At 42.5% G+C, this 13,918-nt stretch overlaps 1 protein-coding gene across 21 annotated transcripts in view; it reads left to right on the plus strand.

The window, feature by feature from the left end:
- Positions 1-13,918, plus strand: part of KMT2C (lysine methyltransferase 2C) — a 269,634-nt gene that overhangs the window by 102,501 nt on the left and 153,215 nt on the right. For 20 of the 21 annotated variants that reach the window (XM_059711413.1, XM_059711394.1, XM_059711398.1 and 17 more), the window contains 3 exons: positions 955-1,096; positions 6,790-6,990; positions 10,852-11,000. In XM_059711413.1, the coding sequence (XP_059567396.1) occupies positions 955-1,096; positions 6,790-6,990; positions 10,852-11,000 (492 nt within the window). Of the gene's footprint in view, positions 1-954; positions 1,097-6,789; positions 6,991-10,851; positions 11,001-13,918 lie in introns of those variants that run through there. The other variant, XM_059711412.1, reaches the window with a different exon arrangement.

Here is a 13,918-nt window from a genome sequence, read left to right on the forward strand (position 1 = left end):
AAGTCTATCTCAGCCACTGAGCCACGCTGGCCAGGCCTGGGACCAGTTCTTTATGACACCAGAGCCTATGGTAATCTGTTGTCCCCGTGCTTACAAAGGCAGAAGAGCATCTCGCTGAGGAGGAGGCAGTCGTTGGTGTCAGGTGAATTTCCGATTGTGGGTTCTGCTGCCCTGGGTGGTGGAGAGGCCGGTTGCTGTGGTGCAGAGCATGGGTACAGTCACTCCAGAGGCCCGTTTCATAAAGTTTGGTGGTGAAAGGAGGACAGGCAGAGAGGAGGAGCTTGAGGGACTGTGAGGGGTGTGTGTATGTGTGTAGGGGTGCAGAGAGATCTGAGTGAAATTAGAGGTCTAAGCCAAGAATTCTGTTTGCAGAGAAGAATGATATGAAGGGTGATTGTGTTAGAAAATCCTTGCAGCAGTTACGTTGCCTCCTTAGAAAGTATGTACATGTGAGGTGCTTGGGGTGGAGTCTTGAGGGTAGTTGAAAAGGCAATAGAGTGAAGGTGTGTTTTTTTCAATTATTTAGCTTTTAGAGTGGCTGATTATTAGAGGGCATAATGATTGTTTCAAATTGACCATAATCTCAATTTATGAATTGCAAAGAAAGTTTTTTTTAATGAGTTACTTTGAAATACATTTGTTCTGTAGACGAACTGCTGTAATCCTGAACATCAGGTTTATAATAGTTGTTACTAGGAGAAAACTTCTTAGAGTGAATTGTAATTTGAGGACAAGGAAAAAGTATGGCTTCTTTTACATTATTTGATTATCATTTTGCAGTAGAGAATAAATATATAAGCCATGCCATTAATCATGTACATAAACTTTTTCTCTGTTAGTGAAGTATTGTCATTGTATTATCCTTTTTTCTTTATGACATGTGCTTATAGGTAAATTCACCGAAGATGAATGTAAATACAAAAATGACTCTCTATTTTCTTGTTCACTATGCAGCAGAAATCAAAGAACAGTCTGCAGAAGAGGATGCTGAGGTGGAGGCGGATGGCAGCAAGCGGCTGGCCCCGGCCCTGCAGCGCTCTGTGTCTGAAGAGTCAGCGAGCTCCCTGGTCTCAGTTGGTGTAGAAGCCAAAATCAGGTCAGAGGATGAATGCAGCTGGTTGGAGATGAGCAGCAGGAGAGCGCAGCTTAGGATGTGAACCTGGATGGAATTTTATTACTTAGTAGCTTTACATTTCAGGCTGCTTCCTCGCTGTGTAGTTGGGGGGAGGGGTGTCTGTGCGCTCAGGTATAGAACCAAGCGATACTCTAGCGCAGAGGTGGGCAACGTCTGGCCCAAGAGCCATATGAGGCCTGGGAAATCATTTGGTCCGGCCCTGCCAAGGTATTAGAGGTGAGTTAATTAAACGAAGGCAGGGCTTTTTTCTGCATTCTGTTGGATTGATACGTTTTTTCCTATTGATTATACATTTTATTTTGCTTTTAAGATGGTGTCCCTTAACTTAAGGCTCAGACTTCATAATTCTTTATTGAATTTAATTTTGAAAGAATTTGAAACTTACAGTTTTGATTGATTTTTTTAAAAAGTCATCATATTTTCATATCTCTGCAATCTGTGGCATTTAATTTTCTAGTTACTTCAGATATGTACAGTCCTATAACGCCTGCCACCAGAAGGTAAAGAACAGTTCCAGCCCTAGCTGGTTTGGCTCAGTGGATAGAGCATTGGCCTGTGGACTGAAGGGTCCCGGGTTTGATTCCAATCAAGGGCACATGCCTGGGTTGTGGGCTCAACCCCAGGGAGGAGTATGCAGGAAGCAGCCGTTCAATGATTCTCTCACATCATTAATGTTTCTATCTCTTCCCTCTCCCTTCCTCTCTGAAATCAATAAAACAACAACAACAAAAAACAAAACAAACAAAAAACAGAACAGTTCCATTTATCTGTGAGGTTACGTAAGTTGTAGTTGTTTTTATTGCTGAGTAGGGTTCTGTTTTATGGAGTTGCCTACCACAGTTTTTTATGGATTTCTTAGTAAAGAGTATTTGGGCAGTTTCCTTTTGTTGGCAATTATGAATAAAATTGGTGTAAATAGTCTCTTCTAGGTTTTGATGTTTCAGGGATTGGTATTCTCAGTGGTCATGCCATTGCCTCAGCTGTGGGAGACCTGGGTCCAGGATGTAGTCTTGCTCCTTGTCCAGGGTTAAAAGTCCGTCCCTCTAATTCTATTCCTTCATCCACAGTTGGTTGTCACCATTGCAGCATGGTGATTTTTGCTGTCCCCCCCCCCCCACCAGACTAAGGTTTTTGTTTCCCAGGAAAAATGGGAGAGACAATCTGGGTGGGTCTTTGTGACTTCCCAGATTCCCCTCCCCCAGCTAGGACCGTGATTGGCGCACCCATGGGACTCTTTCCCGTGCACATGGGCACCTGGGAGGCCCACAGACAGGTTCCTCTTGTGTCTGTGGGTCATGGGTGTTTTACACTCTGACACTCAGCCTTCATCAGTTTCTTAATTTTTTTTACTGAATTCTTCTTATCTTGCTTGTAAGACATAAGGCGACCTCTTCTCCACATGCAGCAGGTGCTTGTATCTCATCACCTTATGGAAATGCCTGTCCTTCAGTTGCAGGTGAATTGGTGGCCCTACAACTCCTGCAGTCTGATGGGGCCAAGAGAAGTGAATTTGTAGATTGTCTGGCGAGTGTTGGTGGCAAGGAGGGAGCAATGCTCTGTAGCTTTCTAAAAGTGGAGACCAGGGGTTCCCCCTGTAACCCCCAAAGTAACAAATTACTCTGAGATGTTCAACTTACTTTCTACATCTCTTACAACCTTTCCTAATGCTTCAATAATTTACTTCACTAAAAATATTTTCATGTGGGCGTATTGTATGGTAAAATTTCTGAGACCTTATAAGCCTAGGAATGATTTTATTATGCCTTCACTTTTGTTGTTGTTGTTGTTAATCCTGACCTATTTTCCCATTGATTTTTAGAGAGAGTAGAAGGGGGGAGGGTGGTAGTAAGGGAGGGGGGGGGAGAGAGAGAGAGAGAGAGAGAGAGAGAGAGAGAGAGAGAGAGAGAGAGAAAACCTGGCTATGAGAGGGACACATCGAATTGGTTGCCTCCTAGATGTACCCTGACTAGGGCCAGGGATCGAATCTGTAACCCCAGGAATGTGCCCTTGACCAGGAATCGAACCCATGACCCTTTGGTGCATGGGCCAGTGCTCTAACCATTTAGCACACTGGCCAAAGCAACACTTTTACATTTGAGTGATGGTTTTGGATATGAAATGGAAGGTTAAGATATTTTCTTTTTTTTTTTTAATTAAATCTTTATTGTTCGGATTATTACATTTGTTCCTCTTTTTTTTCCCCCCCATAACTCCCCTCCTCCCAGTTCCTGCCCCACCCTCCTCCCTCACTCCCCACCCACTGTGTCCTCATCCATAGGTGCACGATTTTTGTCCAGTCTCTTCCCACATCTCCCACACCCCTTTCCCCCCCCAAGAATAGTCAGTCCATTCCCTTTCTATGTCCCTGATTCTATTATAATCAACAGTTCATTCTGTTCATCAGATTATTTATTCACTTGATTCTTAGATTCACTTGTTGATAGATGCATATTTGTTGTTCATAATTTGTATCTTTACCTTTTTCTTCTTCTTCCTCTTCTTAAAGGATACCTTTCAGCATTTCATATAATACTGGTTTGGTGGTGATGAACTCCTTTAGCTTTTCCTTATCTGTGAAGCTCTTTATCTGACCTTAAATTCTGAATGATAGCTTTGCTGGATAAAGTAATCTTGGTTGTAGGTTCTTGGTATTCATCACTTTGAATATTTCTTGCCACTCCCTTCTGGCCTGCAAAGTTTCTGTTGAGAAATCAGCTGACAGTCGTATGGGTATTCCCTTGTAGGTAACTGAGTTTCTTTCTCTTGCTGTTTTTAAGATTCTCTCTTTGTCTTTTGCTCTTGGCATTTTAATGATGATGTGTCTTGGTGTGGTCCTCTTTGGATTCCTTTTGTTTGGGGTTCTCCGCGCTTCTTGGACCTGTAAGTCCATTTCTTTCACCAGGTGGGGGAAGTTTTCTGTCATTATTTCTTCAAATAGGTTTTCAATATCTTGCTCTCTCTCATCTTCTGGCACCCCTATAATTCTGATGTTGGTACGCTTGAAGCTGTCCCAGAGGCTCCTTACACTATCCTCGCATTTTTGGATTCTTTTTTCATTTTGCTTTTCCGGTTGGATGTTTTTTGCTTCCTCGCATTTCAAATCATTGACTTGATTCTTGCGCTCCTCTGGTCTTCTGTCGGGCGTCTGTATAATATTCGTTATTTCAGTCCGTGTATGCTTAATTTTTAGTTGGTTCCCCAATATAAGATCGAGGGTCTTATTAGTTTTTGTGTAGATCTCATTAAGTTTATCGGCAGCTTCTAAACAGTTCTTGAGAGACCTTAAAAGTGTGGTTCTGAACTCTATATCTTCCTTTGACAATTTTGTCCTGTTTCTTTGTCTCCGCATTTTGTTATGCTTCCTTGGTGCACCCCCTAGTGGTCTTTGTTCGCAGTCTTCTAGTTAAATCTTGATTGTTGTAGCTAATTCCAGGGAGGGTTTGACCTCCAGGCCAAGTGGCTATGAGAATCAGCTGTGTCAGCAGTGAGAGAACTTCTGTCCTCTAGGGAGGTGCTAATCTAGCCTTTGCCTGAGGCTATCTGGCAAATGCCTCTGTGCAGGGCTTTGGCGGGGCGGGTCGCATAGGATCAACAGGGTGGGCCGGAGAGAGCAGTTATGGCGGCTCTCAGTCCTGTCCCCAGGGGCTCTGCCTCTCTGAGTCCCAGCACCCGCTGCAAAGCTGGGAGAGAAAGCTGCACTCGCTCTGACCGAAGCCAGACAGTCCCGCTTCTCCCGTTTGAGTCTGGGTCCCTAAAGACTTGCCTGTATCTGGAGCTCAGAGTCTGCGACTCCCTCCCGATTGAAAACGCCAACCGCGCCCTCCGCCACCAGCCCGCTCCGCGCACTCCGCACCTCAGAATTTGACTTCAGCACTGCGCCTCCTCTGAGTGTCCGTGTGCGTTTCTCTTTCCTCCTAGTTGTAGGACTTCCACTCAGCCAGCGTTCCTGTGGTTCTGGGTGATGTCCCTTCCGTTTTTTGTTTTCACTTTTGAAGTAGTTGTTCAAAGCAGCAAACTCCGGCGTTAACCTATGCTGCCATCTTGGTTCTCCCCAGGTTAAGATATTTTCTATCAATACTTCAAAAGTATTGGTTGGCTTTCTAATCAGTGTTGTCAGTGAGGCTGGTGTCAGCCCGACTGTTGCTGCTCATAGCTGATGTTTCCGGGGGAGAGAGACAAGCCAGAAACTAGGTATGCGGAGAGAAATGTCAGCTTACTAGTGCAGAGAGAATCACACACAGAAAGTTACAAAATTAATAAGACACTGGCAAAGGAAGGCAAGAAAAAAATTTTCTTTTTCTATTTGACTCTACTCTGAAAGTAGACCACATTTAAGTGTGTGTGTGTGCGTATCCAGGGGCAACACATTTATCATTAAATTGAAATAGGTAATATTGGAAAAACGTAAATAGTCAACTTTCATAAACAAAAGGAAATTAGTTGAGAGAGACCCAATATGAATTTAACTTACGTTAAAAAAAATTATTGAGAGCCCCTTCTAGTTGCTAGATGGGATACTGCCCGTGCATAAATCACTTAATAAAGCCAATTAGATCCTCAAATAAAAAAATTACCTAAAAGAGATTATAGATTATTTCTATCACCTGTTAATGCAAGACATTATGACGTTCGTGGGGTAGATACGGCAGAGGTGATGGCGGAAACTGATTCATGGGAAGAAAAATTTGGGTGCAGCTATTGTAAATGAGCTGTGAAAAGAAATATATCCAAGAGAGACAGTACTTTTTATTCTGTTCTTTCTAAGGCCCCTCATTAAGCATATATTCCACAAGCATATATTGTTCTTGTCCTTTAACTTTTAAAATAGTTTCTTTAAAAAAATTAATAGATTTTATTGTTTAGGGCAATTTCAGGTATACAGAAAAATCAAGTGGATGGCAGAGAGTTCCCGGTGCCAGCCTTCTCCCGCCTCTGTTTCCCCTGTTTTAGCATTGTGCGTTAGTGTGGGACATTTGTTACAACTGACACCCCAGTTGTGATATATTATTAACTAAAGTGCATAGTTTACTAGGCTTCATTCTTTGTGTTATATAGTTTTCATAATTGCATAATTCAGGTACCCGTCATTAGTGTATCCTAGGAAACAGTTTCGCTGCTCTCCCAGTCCTTGCTCCACTTCTTCATCCTTTCCCATTCCTGTGGAACCCCTTTCACTCCTCCCTTCGTTAGCTTTCCAGCCCCGAAACAACTCACATTTATGTCTTCATGTTTCTCCCTGTATCTGTGTGTGTGGTAATGTATCGTGCATAAAGAACATCCTATCAGGCGGTTAATAAAAACTTTGTCACCACTTGTTTACAAACCTGGTATGTAATTGTGTGACCATGAAACACTATCCTCTTCCCCAGTCTTAGCTTTACTTTTGTTATTCTTGTTAATACTTTGAGTTTCTTGAATCAGATTTAAAAAAAAATCGTGTTTCTAAGTATACACTATAATTTTTGATTTGGTATGTTTGTTATTTTTAAAAAATCATGCTGTGGAAAAGTAGAATTGCAAATGTATAATTGTTATCATACTAGCATTTAAAAATGTCTTACACTAAAAACAATTTAATTTTAAAGCACAGCTGTCTGTAGCTGTCACTTTGAAAAATTAAATTTCTCTTTCTTTGTTTCCCTTATTTCTACCAGTGAACAGCTCTGTGCTTTTTGTTACTGTGGTGAAAAAAGTTCCTTAGGACAAGGAGACTTAAGACAATTTAGAGTAACACCTGGATTTATCTTGCCGTGGAAAAACCAACCTTCTAGCAAGAAGGACGTTGATGACAACAGCAATGGGACCTGTGAGAAAATTCAAAACTCAGCACTGCGAAAACATAGAGGACAGAGAAAGTAAGCAATTTTTTGTTTTTGTTTTGTTAAGCCTCACCCGTGGATATATTTTTCCCATTAATTTTTAGAGAGAGTGGAAGGGACGGGGAGAGACAGAAACATGGATGTGAGAGAGACACATCAATTGGTTGCCTCCCACACGCGCCCCTACAGGGGCCAGAGGGATCCAGCCTGCAACCGAGGTATGTGCCCTTGACTGGAATCGAACCTGGGACTCTTCAGTCCAAGGGCTGATGTTCCAACCACTGAGCCAAATTGGCTAGGGCAAAAATAAACAATTTTAATTTAAATGGCTGGGATGCATTATGAGTATATAACTTCTCTTTATTGCATTGTTTGTGACTGTATAAATGGTGTTACTGAAAAGTTTCTCATGTTTTCAACTTTCATAGGGTGCTCTATGACTCAGCATTAATCCAAAAAACACTCCTTTTCTCAAAATTTCTTATTTTTAAAAATTTGCTATCTTAACTGTATATTAACAAAATCAGTGTGATCACAAAAGTTAATTTGTGGAAGAGAACTCTAAAGAACATAACGTAAATGGAAAAGAAGGTAAAAAAATTAGTGAAGTCTTTCCTTCCTCTAAGTTCTTAATGGTTTGTAAGAATATAATAAGAGAACAGCAAAATCGAAGTTTTTCACTAATGTTCATTTTTAAAAAAAATATATTTTATCGGTTTTTTTACAGAGAGGAAGGGAGAGGGATAGAGAGTTAGAAACATCGATGAGAGAGAAACATCTATCAGCTGCCTCCTGCACACTCCCTCCTGGGGATGTGCCCGCAACCAAAGATACATGCTCTTGATCAGACTCGAACCTGGGACCCTTGAGTCTGCAGGCTGACGCTCTATCCACTGAGCCAAACCAGTTAGGGCTTCACTAATGCTCTTTATGTGCCATTTATTGATTTATTTTTATGGTTCAGAGAATGTTGAACTGTCTTGTAAACTCTTATTACAATATAGTGTGGACTTTTTTTCTAAGTACTTAATTATATGCTGAGAATGCCCTTTCTGAAGTTAAAGATGTTCTTTTTCTTTCTTTTTTTTTTTTTTTAAACAAAACAAGAATTTACTAAGGTATTTGCATATCTATATATTTATATTAAAAACTTGTCTAATATGTTTAGACAAATCATAAAAATCTCTTTATATGTTGTAGAGTTTTGGTTAAAGGCCATTTTATTAATCTGTGGATTTGGCTTTGGTAGTTGAGAGAACAAAATTTTCTGAGGTACACGAGAAAGTGTAAAATTAAGTTAGCTTGGAAGGCTTGCCAGTCCTGCCCCTGGAGGGTGATGATGTCATCCTCCAAGTGCTTATCTGGCTTCTCTCCAGAGTTAAGTTCTACGGCATTGTTGTGTTGTACCTATTTGATTGGTTCCTTCTTTTGGACGGCTGCCAATGCCTTGAAGACCTGAAGTAGGAAATGAAACAATCACAAGAGAGAATCTTTTAAAAGAATTTAAGGTGGAACAGTTTAAGGAAGTTTAGAAGTACTGTATCTGGAGTCCTGATATTTTAATCACACACACGAGCTTTCCCATTGTGATAAAATGAGTGGTTTTATCCTAAGGAGGACTGCTGTAATTCTAAGAAGGGCTGCTGTCTTAAGGGTTGACATTAGCATCTTAAAACCTGACGGGTAAATTCGATTGAGCCACTAGTTAGGACTGGTTAGTAATAGACTGGTTATCCATTCCATTGGTTTTTATACCCATCCCCTCATTACACCGTCCGTCAATAATACAAATTTATGGATTGGACCAGGTTATCTCTTATATCTTCATGTTCTGCTTTGAATAATGGCAATTATATCAACACCTGTTCTGGGAAATACAGTTGGGCTTCATAACTTACTTATTTTATAAGCTAATTTTTAGTGAAAGTGTTTATGAGCTAAGATGTTCATTATGTAAAAATAGCTTTCCTTGGTTTAATGAAAGTCTTTATACACACCTAGTGTTTACCAAGTTATTAAGTAACGGTAATAAGCCAGTTAGTGGATCTTAGGAATAAAGCACATTTATTATAAAATTTGAAAATTATTTAAGAGTAAACAATTAATTTAGGTTGGTAGTGATTTTAAATATTTACAGAATATGTTACTAATGGGCTATAAATTAGATGAACAGGTAGTTGTTTTTTGTTTTTTTAAATTTGTAAAGGAGGTTTTAAAATAGTTCTTTCTTCTTGGTTTGCTAAATAGAAGACTATATAATCAAGGGTTTATTTCTTCTTTCCTTTTGTTTAGACTTAAAATTTGGGGGGTATGTTCTTCATCTGGCTTCTCTTGATGTTCTTTCCCAAGGAGGGTTGCTGTCATCTTTAGGGTTGACATTGGCATCTTACTGATGTGATGCATATGTACAAACCGAAGGGGAACTTTGATTAAGCCCTGGGTTAGGAACTGGTTAGTAATAGACTGGTTAGCCATCCCATTGATTTTTATACCTATCCTCCCATAAAATACTGGTACAAAGGAAATATGTTAAAAATGGTACATTAGTCTTTATAAATGGGCTATTAATTTTTCCCCCTCCCAATAAAATAATAATGATTAATAATGAAGACTATATTTGTAGGAATGGAGATTATATTTATAGGAAAGAGTTCGTTCTCATTTTACTGTGGACATTTAGAAAAACGAGAATTTAAAGATAGCATAGCATGCTAAACTTTATAAAAAAATAAGTCTGAATTTCTAATGCTGAACATAAAACATATTGGTTATTTTTACATGGTTTGATATTTAAATGTACTTATTGAAATATGTTAATACTTTCTTTTCTTTCAATGATTCCAGGTATAAAAAGTTTAGTACCCTGGTCATTGTGCTGATATTCTCTTAATAGGAATCATGATAAATACCCAGCAGACAGAAGTGCAGTGAGTTGTGATCTATATTCAATAGTGCGTAATTCTGTAAGCATTTAATCCAGATGGTAGGTTAAATACTGTGCCCTCAGGAGACATTAACGTTTTACTGACAGCTACCTGGTTGGCCATGCTTCATGTTTAAATGCAATAGCAGTCGTTATTTACCTAATTATCTTAATTAATACCTGAAGTTGAAGGGCCTTGGAAGTCTGAAATCTCCCATTTATTGTATACCTCATTCAGTGTTCATTTGTATACTGTGGTTTTTGCTGTTATATCATCTTCTTCCTTGTCCCCAACCCACTGGTGGCTATTTTGCTTTTTTTTTTTTTAACCCGGGTCAACTGCTTGGAAGTATTTTGCTTTTGCTTTTTTACTTCTTACTTGTGAGTGCAGTCTTGGTAGAGAGAACCTGCAGCATCCTGCGGCGGACCAGCTGCCGAGATTTGTCGAGGGGACCATAAGCAGCTCCAGCTGACACGTTCTGCTCCCACGCCCCCCTCTTCACACTTAGTGCGTTCTCATTTCCCCTGAGAAATAACCTTTCTTTACGTAAACAACTGCCAGCTCTGCGGTTGTAGTCCTCACTTACAAGAAAACAAATTAAATTTCTGATTTGAATGAGTTAAGTTTTATACGCATTAAAGAAAGACCAAGGAGAATATTCATTTTATATGATAAAATATGGCTCCTGATAAGAATTTTAGAGCTCAAGTTAAAAAAAAAATAGAATAGCAAAATAAATTCGAAACTGTAATTTTGACATTTCTTACTGATTTAGAGACTTATTTAGTTGTTGCTTACATGACACAACGTTTTACACTATGTATGAATGATAACAGATGTGTTCTAAAAGTTGTTTTATGACAGCTTATGCCTAATAAATTAAAGATGACCTGGCAATACTTGATATTTAACTTGTAAAATGAAACATTTTTGTTGTTATCACTTCCACATCGGTTTTATTTTATTTCCCCAGAGAACGGTCTCCTCAGCAGAATACAGTGTCGTGTGTGAGTGTGAGCACTCAGACTGCTTCTGATGACCAGGTTACTCAGTTATGGGATGAGCTCAGTCTCGTCGGTCTTCCCGATGCCATTGATGTCCAAGCCTTATTTGATCCTACAGGTAGGAGCTGGTCTTCAATCATAATTACCTCTTGATTCTTTAAGCATCTTAATTTTAGTGAATTGCCAACTTCATAGTAAATACCTTTCACATTGTAAAAAATGTCATTGTTAAGTATGCCTACTTAGGTAAAATACATTGTCTAATTATGTTGAACTAATTTAGTTAGCATCTGCACAGAGCTAACCCTAGATTGGATGCTATCGTAAATATTTGTATTTACTTTTGTATAGGCAGCAATGCCATGGTGATCTGACAGTTGAAAACAGGACATTTTAAAGGGAACTGTGAGAACATGGGGGACATGGCAGTGTGGTATATTTACTGTAGGGTAAAGAACATTAGTTCTTAGCCATGTGGGTATCCCATTATAACAGAATAGTAATGCGTACTCATGAAGTGGTGCTGCTGGAGTTTTGAGTAAAGTTCATTCCATAGACGAACTGCTTATTGATAGTGGTTCAAGTGCTCTGTGATAGAGAACTTAATGACTGAACTGTTATCAGTGATGACGTGTGCTCTTGGTGGGTGTGCGATAGAGCAAAATGAGGTGTACTGGTATATTGTAGCCTATTTGCAATATAGCCTGTTTGTCATAAACAGAGTATTAAATTATGTCCTTTATATTTTACTGGAGACCCGGTGCATGGATTCGTGCACAAGGTGGGGGTCCCTTGGCTTGGCCTATGGGGATCGGGCTGAAACTGGCCCTCTGACATCCCCCGAGGGGACCCAGAATCGGGCTCTTGCCTCTCTGGTTCTGGGTGCATCACCCAAGAACTGCAGCTGCCAAGTCACCGCAGCACGGCAGCTCCTGTGCTGAGTGTCTGCCCCCTAGTGGTCATTGCATGTTATAGCTACCGGTCGGAGTGACTGCCCCTGGTAGCCAAGGCGTGTCATAGGTACCGGTTGGATGGTCGGTTGCTTAGGCTTTTATATATATAGACTAGAGGCCCGGTGCACAAAAATTTGTGCACTCGGGGGGGAAGGCGGGGTCCCTCAGCCCGGCCTGTGCCCTCTCGCAGTCTGGGACCCCTCGGGAGATAACGCCCTGCTGGCTTAGGCCTGCTCCCGGGTGGCAGAGGGCAGGCCCAATCCCTAGGTGCAGCCCCTGATCGGGCTCAGAGCAGGGCCAATTGGGGAGTTGGGGCGCTGCTCCCTGTCATGAACAGAGCAGGGCGGATTGGGAGGTTGCGATGCCACCCTCAGTCACGCTCAGGGTAGGGCCGATTGGGGGGTTGGGGCACCGCCCCCTGTCACACTCAAGGCAGGGTCGATGGGGAGGTTGCGGCGCCACCCCCTGTCACGCACAGAGCAGGGCCAATCAGGGGGTTGGGGCGCTGCCCCCTGTCACGCACAGAGCAGGGCCCATCATGGGGATTGGGGCTCTGTACCCTGTCACGCACAGAGCAGGGCCGATCAGGGGGTTGGGGCGCCGCACCCTGTCACAGACAGATCCGCAGGGCGATCAGGGGGTTGAAGAGCTCCCCCCTATCAGGCACAGAGCAGGGCTGATCAGGGAGTTTGGGCGCCTTCCCCTGTCACAAACAGAGCAGGGCAGATAGGGAGGTTGTGGCCCCGCCGCCTGTCACACACAGAGCCGCAGGGCGATCGGGGGTTTGGGCGCTGCCCCCTGTCACGCTGATCTCGGTGCCGGGAGGCCTTGAGGCTCCGCTGATCCCGGTGCTGGGAGGCATATTAGCCTTTTATTATAGGATAGAGGCCTGGTGCATGGGTAGGGGCCGGCTGGTTTGCCCTGAAGGGTGTCCTGGATCAGGATGGGGGTCCCCACTGGGGTGCTTGGCCAGCCTGGGTGAGGGGATGATGGCTGTTTGCAGCTGTTCACACACCCTTCAGGGTGGGGGTCCCCACTGGGGTGCCTGGCCAGTCTGGGTGAGGGGCTCAGGGATGTTTTCAGGCTGGCGGGTGACTGAAGCTCCCAACCACTCCTTTTTTTTCTTTTTTTAAAAAATTCTGGGCCAGCTTTAGCTCTGGCTCCAGCTCTGAGGCCTCTGCTGCTAAAAGCAGGTATCTGGTTTGTGTTCTATAATCGAAACACTGTATCAACTCCAGCTCTGAGATCCTGGCGGGCTGAAAGCAGGTTTCTGGGGTTTTGTTTAGCTTCTATATTTGTAACAATGTTTCAAACTGCAAGCTCAGAGGCCGGCAAAGCAGGCAGGGAACGTTGGAGTCCTCCGTCGCTGAAGCAAGCAAGCCTCATGTTAGCTTCAAGCTGCCTGGCTGCCGGCTGCCATCTTGGCTGGCAGTTCATTTGCATATTGCCCTGATTAGCCAATGGGAAGGGTAGCGGATGTACGGCTAATTACCACGTTTCTCTTTTATTAGATAGGAGTAGGGTCCCGGTGCTCGAAATTCGTGCACTGGTGGGGGGGGTGTCCCTCAGCCCAGCCTGCTCCTCTCACATACTGGGAGCCCTCAGGGGATGTCCTACTGACAGTTTAGGCCCACTCCCTGCTCCCCTTGGGTTGTGGGCCTAATCCGCAGTCTGGTCTCCTTTTGTGGGAGGCAACTGGGCTGATCAGGGGAAGGCACCAGCCCCATCACTGCGCTGCTGCAGCCACTGCCAGTCACCGCAGCCACCAAGGTGTTTTCATCAACACGGACTCTAGTCCCTTCACCATGAAAAAATGACAACTTTCTTTAGGCAATTTTCAAGATGTGTCTTTCATAGGATATGACATTTCTTTCTTTATTATTATTTTTTATCCTCACCTGAGGATATGTTCCCATTGATTTTTAGAGAATGTGGAAGAGAAAGTGAAAGACAGAGAGAAACATCAAAGTGAGAGGAACACTTTGATTGGTTGCCTTCTGCATGAGCCCTGACCTGGGCCCCGGCCAGGGAGGAGCCTGCAACCTAGGTACATGACCTTGGTCGGAATTGAACCCAGACCCTG

The sequence above is a fragment of the Myotis daubentonii genome, chromosome 10 (genome assembly GCF_963259705.1).
Source record: "Myotis daubentonii chromosome 10, mMyoDau2.1, whole genome shotgun sequence".
NCBI classification, from domain to species: Eukaryota; Metazoa; Chordata; class Mammalia; order Chiroptera; family Vespertilionidae; genus Myotis; species Myotis daubentonii.